Consider the following 7,295-nt stretch of genomic DNA (forward strand, 5'->3'; position numbering starts at 1 on the left):
AAAAAAAAAAAAAGAATGTGTAGTGATCAAGTTGGTATTTGGGATATCAATTACCTTAAGCATTTGTCATTTCTTTGTATTGAGAACATTTCAAATTTTCTCTTTTAGCTATCTAGACACACATAATCTATTGTTAACTATAGTTATCGTACTATATAGTATATATACATTAGAACTATTCCTTCTATCTAACTCTGTCTTTGTACTCACTAACATGATCTCCTCCACTACACCCCCACACACTGTCTTCTAAGCCTCTGGTGTCTATCATTCTACTCTACTTTCATGAGATCAACATATTTTTTTTTGCTCTCACATATGAGAACATGGGATATTTGCCTTTCTGTGTCTAGGTTCTTTTTAGGGCTGAAGAGTACTCCATTATGGATATATACTATGTTTCTTTATCCATTCATCTACTGGTGGACACTTAGATTGATTTCATATCTTGGCTATTAGTGCTGCAGTAAACATGGGGGTGCAGGTATCCCTTTGATATACTGATTTTCTTGTATAAATGCCTAGTATTTATGCAAAGTAGGACTGCTGGATCTTATGGTAGTTCTATTTCAGTTGTTTTTTGTTTTTTTGGTTTTGAGACAGAGTCTCGCTCTGTCGCCCAGGCTGGAGGGCAATGGCACAGTCTCAGCTCACTGCAACCTCTGCCTCCCAGGTTCATGTGATTCTCATGCCCCAGCCTCCGCCTCCCGAGTAGCTGGGACCACAGGTGTGTTCGCCACCATGCCCAGCTAATTTTTGTATTGTTATTAGAGACAGGGTTTCACCATGTTGGCCAGACTGGTCTTGAACTCCTAACCTCATGTGATCCACCCACCTCCGTCTCCCAAAGTGCTGGGATTACAGGTATGAGCCACCATACCCTGCCCCATTTTAGTTAGTTTTTTTTTTTTTTTTGAGAAAGCTCCATACTGTTTTCAATGATGGCTGTACTAAATATTCCCACCAACAATGTGCCAGACTCCTTTTCTCCATGTTCTTGAAGGCATCTTATTGTCTTTTTTGATAATAACCGTTCTAACTGGGGTAAAATGATATTTCATTATGGTTTTGATTTGCATTTCCCTGATGATTAGGGATGTTGAACATTATTTTCATATACCTCTTGGCCATTTGGATGTCTTCTTTTGAGAAATGTCTAGATATTTTGTCCATATTTTAGTGGGATTCTTTTTGTTTTGTTTTTGCTGTTGAGTTGTTTGCATTCCTTGTGTATTCCAGACATTTGTTCCTTATAGGATGAAGAGTTTGCAAATATTTTCTCCCATTCAACAGGGGATCTCTTCACTGTTGTTTGTTTGCTTTTCTGTGCAGAAGCTTTTTAGTTCAATGTAGTCCCATTTGTTTTTGTTGCCTCTGCTTTTGAGGTCTCCATAAAATCATTACCTAGGCCAATGTCCTGAGTGTTTCTCCTATGTTTTCTTCTTGTAGTTTTATAGTTTTAAATCTTACATTTAAGTATTTAGTCTATCTTGAGTTGATTTTTGTATGTGGTGAGAGACAAGGTTCTAGTTTTATTCTTCTGTATAAGGATAACCAGCTTTCCCAGACCATTTGTTGAAAAGGGTGTTCTTTCCCCAATGTTTGTTCTTTGCCCCTTTGTCAGAAATCAGTTGGCTGTAAGTATGTGGATTTATTTCTCTATTCTGTTGCATTGGTCTATGTGTATGTTTTTATACCCGTACCATACTGTTTTGGTTACTGTAGCCTTGTAGTATATTTTGAACTCAGTTACTGTGAGGCTTCCAGCTTTGTTCTTTTGCCCAGGATTGCTTTGGTGATTCTGGCTCTTTTTGGTTCCATACAAAATTTTTTTTTAGATGGAGTTTCACTCTTGTTGCCCAGGCTGGAGTGTAGTGGTGCAATCTCAGCTCACTGCAGCCTCTGCCTCCTAGGTTCAAATGATTCTCCTGCCTTAGCCTCCCAAGTTGCTGGGATTACAGGTGCCCACTATCACGCCTGGCTAATTTTTTATATTTTTAGTAGAGATGGGGTTTCACCATGTTGGCCAGGCTGATCTTGAACTCCTGGTCTCAGGTGATCCACCCATCTTGGCCTTCCAAAGTGGTGGGATTACGGGTGTGAGCCACTGCGCCCAGACAGATTTCATACAAATTTTAGGATTTTTTCTATGTGAAAAACATTACTGGAATTTTGATAGGAATTTCATTAAATCTAGTCATTTTAACAGTATTTTCCTGATTCATGAGCATGGGATGCTTTTTTGTTTGTGTCTCCTTCAGTTTCTTTCATCAGTATTTTATAATTTTCCTGATGGAGGTCCTTCACCTCCTTAGCTAAATTATTCCTAGGTGGGATTTTTTTTTTCTTTTGTAGCTATTATAAATGGGATTGCCTTGTTGATTTTTTTTCCCAGCTAGTTTGTTGTTAGTGTATAGCAACACTGCTGATTATTGTATGTTGATTTTATATCCAGCAACTTAACTCAATTTGTTTATCAGTTCTAAGAGTTTTTTGTTAAAGTCTTTAGGTTTTCCTGTATGTAAGATTATGTTGTCTGTGAAGAGGAACAATTTGACTTCTTTTTCAATTTGGATGCCTTTTATTTCCTCCTTTTGCCTGATTGCTTTGGCTAGAACTTCTTAACCATTAGTATTATATATATATAACAGGAAAGGGTTTTTTTTTCCAAAAAAAGTACTATATAAATTTAGCAGAGTAGAACTTGTTGGCTGTTACCATAAGCTTTATTACTCATCATATGCTCTCTAGTATACCAAATACATGGTGAAAATAAATACTTTATTTTCATTCAGTGAGTTCAGAATAATTGGTATACACAGGAGATAATGTTATTTTTCCTGATTTTGAAGATAAAAATTGAGGCAAGACACTTCTTATAACTTACCCTTCTTCCCCTGAATAACTAAAAGTGATTATGAATTACTCATGATAATCTTTTTTTTTTTGTCTTGACCCTTAAGGCAGCCTATAGGGAAAGAAAAATGTAATTCAAGCCTTCAGCTGTGTGGAAACGTTAGTGAAACGTTTCTAGTAGCTTAAAATCTTTAATTAAATTAGTTGATTCCCCCTTTCCCAAACTTAGATTATTTTAATTCTGTAATTTTCTTCTGGCTCTTTTTGGTTCCATACAAAATTTTTGGCAACCAAGCAACACTGTGTTGTAATAGTTTATAGTTTACTTTTATTACTTTTTAATTGGTATAAAAAACAGATTGTAGATTTTTAGTGTTTAAAATGAACAAGTACGGAAAGGCTTATACAGTAACTGAAAGTCTCCTTTGGGAGGCCAAGGTGGGAGGATCGCTTGAGGCCAGGAATTCAAGACCAGCCTAGGCAACATAGTCTTGTCTCTACAAAAAATTTTAAAAATTAGCCAGGTGTGGTGGTGTATGCTTGTAGTAGTAGCTACATGGGACGCTGAGATGGGAAGATCACTTGAGGCCAAGAGTTTGAGGCTGCAGCGAGCTGTGATTGTGCACTGCACTCCAGTCTGGGCAACAGAGCAGGACCCTGTTTCTAAAAGAGATTTTTTTTTTTTTTTTTTTAAGAAGAAAGTTTCCTTCATAGCCCTGTTCTACAAAAGTCCTAATTCCTTCCCCACAAAGAGATAGCCACTGTTACACTGTTGTTAGTTTCTTGTGTGAAGATTTACTTTTAAAATAGAACATTTTTTAGTATATCTTCTATTTATCTTAGTTTCAGTAGGCTTAGGAAATGGATCTGAGAGAAATGGTATTTAATAACTATGGTATGTTTAAATGAGACTTTTTGGCATTTATTTTCAATAAAGTTACAAGATTCTTTTCTTTGAAAACACTGTCAACTTACAGAATCAACTAATTCATGACCGAAAACGTATTAAAAAATTGTCGTCTGGAGAAACTGTTGTCATATACCAGAAAAATGAAAACCTTGAAATGAATGAGGATTCTTTCATGTTTGCAAGCCTCATGAATTCTGAGTCAACTCTGAATGAAAGCCCTACTGATGACAGTGAAAAAGAAGCCAGCCATTCTGAAAGCAATGTTGATGCCGACAGTGAGGCTTCAGAATCTGAAAGTGCTTCAAAGCAGCCAGGGCTGTTCAGATCCAGTAGGGGATCCGGCGTGCACACAGATGGACCCCTTTGCCCTCCATCAGCAGGTGAAATGCTGTACACCAAGGAGACTGACAGTGGTGATAAGGAAATGTCTGAAGCTATTTCTGAACTTTGTTTGAGCAGCACTGTAACTGGAGATCAAGATTTTGGCAGAGAAAATCAGCCACTAACTTTTTCAAATAATTTATGTTTTTCAGAGGGGAAGCATTTGAGGTTCCAAAGTCCCCAAAATGCTTTTCAGACCCTTTCTCAGAGCTATATAACTGCTTCTAAAGAATGTTCAGTTCAGTCCTGTCTCTACCAGTTTACATCTATGGAATTGCTCATAGGGAATAATAAGCTTCTATGTGAGAATTGTACTGAAAACAAACAGAAGTACCAAGAGGAAACCAGTTTAGCAGGTAACTGTTTTCTAATTAAATAGTTATTGATCTCCTGATAGAGTCTAGTGAATTACAAATTTCAAATAGAGGAACCTGAGAATATTGCCTCTATACTTGTGCTACTTAGGCACAGAGATTGTTTTACTCATATTTGTACCTAAGCACTTAACAATACTCACTGGGCAGAACAGATTTTCAATAGATTGTTTTGTTGAAATAAATGGAAGAGCAGGAAATATACAGCTCTGCCTTGAAAATGCAAACCCATATAATCTTATTTGAGGGAACTAGCTATCTGAAATCTATCCAGAAGAAATATCCCTAAAACTTTTAATCGTATCACTAGTGAGATTAATGATGAGGCTAATGTGTTTCACAGATCCTATGAATCTCTTGTAAACTCAACAGACACATTTCGAAGATCTTAAATAGTCGCATGTCTTGAAGCTAGCACTGAAATTACCATGATTAGTTGGTCAGAGAAAAGGGGGAAAAGATGGAAAATAAATTTTCAGTTCATCTTTATCCTTAAAAATGGAAAGAATACTCTGATTCTTAGTGACTACTTGTTTTAAAATGTAGGCTTTATTATTCAGGTATGGTGAGGCTAACAGATCAGGAGATAATTGCCATTGAAAAAATAGTGTGTTACTTACAGTTCCCAGGAAGTGGGGGCCCACCATCCTGCACAGGACCACATAGGGAAGCACCAGTGTCAGTCAGCAGGTGGGAGAGTGAGGGGAAAACATGGGTAAGAGCCTTTGGTGTGATTTCTGAAGGAAGGAATGGATAAGGCAGGGTAAGCAGGCTTAGGATTGTTTAGTTTGAATAATTTTAGTGGGCTCTGGGATATAGGAGCTGTCTCTAGTTATCTGGTATGTGTTCCTAGAGTGATTAAACCAGGTGGATCCTGGCCCAGAGTGTAAAAGCCCAGTGCAGAAAGTTGTTGGGGTGTGGACTCTGGGCTCTGGATTGGTTTGCATATGAAAGGCATACTTAAGTTGTTTACTATCTCTAGGAATTGGCCCTGGGAGGAGTTGTCCCTCCAATGTTAACAAGACCCTAGATGTCAAAGCATCAGAATAAAGACATACTGAATATGCTAGTAATAAAGAAATAACTAGATGGGAGTAGGAATAAATACCTACTTACATTAATCCAAGCTAAATATGCAGTTGGCCATGTTCAAATATTATCATGCTCAAATACAAATGGCCATGTTCAAATACTATCCTAAATCTTAGGCATTTAGAAATTGGGACTGGGAACAGTGGCTCCTGCCTGTAATCCCAACACTTTGTGGGGGGCCAAGGCAGAAGGATTGCTTGTGGCCAGTTCAAGACCAATCTGAGGAATATAGTGAGAGCCCATCTCTACAAAAATTATTTTAAAAAATTAGCCAGGTGGGGTAGTGTGCACCTGTAGTCTCAGCTACTTGAGAGGCTGAGGTGGGAGGATTGCTTGTGCCTGGGAGGTCAAGGCTGCAGTGAGCCATGACCACTGCCTTGCACTTCAGCCTGGATAACAGCAAAACCCTGTAACAAAAAAAGAAAATAAAAAAAGAAACTTAGAAATCTTTTCTAAACCCAAATTCTTCAACTACACCCATGCTTCTGATGGTTTTTGGCTGGAGGGCATTGACCCAAATTACTTCTAGTCCATCTGCTTTCCACCTTCCAAATTTTGTTGCAAGTGTTACCTCTCCTATTCTTTGTTCTTATTAACTGTGTGCCTTAAAAAATATTCCTTTACTTTCATTTTAGTAGAGTTTTGGGAAGGAGTCAAGACTGCCCTTTCATCAGAAGTCCAATTTCTTTAACATTTTAAAAACTGTGGTCACATGGTGAAAGCAGGAACAAAAGAAAAAAAATGTGGTATGATGCTTCTATATAAATGTTTATTATATGGTAGATAATGTAATTTTATAAATTTATTGTATTTTATGTAGAAAAGAAAGTAGAAGGAGTTTATACTAATGCCAGAAAGCAACTGCTCATTTCTGCTATTCCAGTTGTCCTAATTCTCCATCTGAAAAGATTTCATCAGGTAAGTTTTTTCAGTAGCGCCATAATAATTTTCATAATGTGTTTCGCAGAGCTCTGAATTCTGTAAAATATTGTCAAGGATTAAACAGTAACCACTAACTCACTGAATTTTAAAATGTTATGTGAGATTTACTGCTAGTCTAACCATAACAGTTTACAAGACTTTCCTGATTAAAATTGTTTCACAATATTTGAAAATTTAGGCAGTAGGAACCTAAATGGTATCTCTGTGTGTGTTTATGTGTTAATAGAAAATAAGTTTTTTGGCTGGGGACAGTGGCTCCTCTGGCCTTTGGGAGGCCAAGGTGGGTAGATCACCTGAAGTCAGGAGTTCAAGACCACCCTGGCCAACATGGTGAAACCCTGAATCTACCAAAAATACAAAGATTAGCCAAGCAAGGTGGTGCACACCTGTAATCCCAGCTATTCAGGAGGCTGAGGCAGGAGACTCTCTGGGACCTGGGAGGCGGAGGCTACAGTGAGCTGAGATTGTGCCACTGCTCTCCAGCCTGGGCAACAGAGTGAGACTCCAACTCAAAAACAAAAAAAGAAAAAATATTTTATGAGTATTTAAAAGCAAGTAACAAAGTGCATATGACTTTCTGAGCTTTCATGCTCTCACTGAAGAGGGGTGCTTAGACTGGGAGAGTTGGGTAAGATTGAAAGCAGAAATGAACTCCAAGGCAGGCCCCATAGCAAAAGGACTCTACAGTGGGTGGCAATCTAAATATTTTTTTTTTTTTTTTGAGACGGAGTTTCGCTCTT

General features: G+C 37.8%; 1 protein-coding gene across 2 annotated transcripts in view; it reads left to right on the forward strand.

The window, feature by feature from the left end:
- Positions 1 to 7,295, forward strand: part of LOC119468122 (ubiquitin carboxyl-terminal hydrolase 45-like) — a 27,302-nt gene that overhangs the window by 10,584 nt on the left and 9,423 nt on the right. For both annotated transcript variants that reach the window (XM_037731096.1, XM_037731095.1), the window contains exons 4-5: positions 3,834 to 4,503; positions 6,434 to 6,531. In XM_037731096.1, the coding sequence (XP_037587024.1) occupies positions 3,834 to 4,503; positions 6,434 to 6,531 (768 nt within the window). The remainder of the gene's footprint in view (positions 1 to 3,833; positions 4,504 to 6,433; positions 6,532 to 7,295) is intronic.

This window comes from Cebus imitator, unplaced genomic scaffold (assembly GCF_001604975.1).
Source record: "Cebus imitator isolate Cc_AM_T3 unplaced genomic scaffold, Cebus_imitator-1.0 Scaffold382, whole genome shotgun sequence".
Taxonomy (NCBI): Eukaryota; Metazoa; Chordata; class Mammalia; order Primates; family Cebidae; genus Cebus; species Cebus imitator.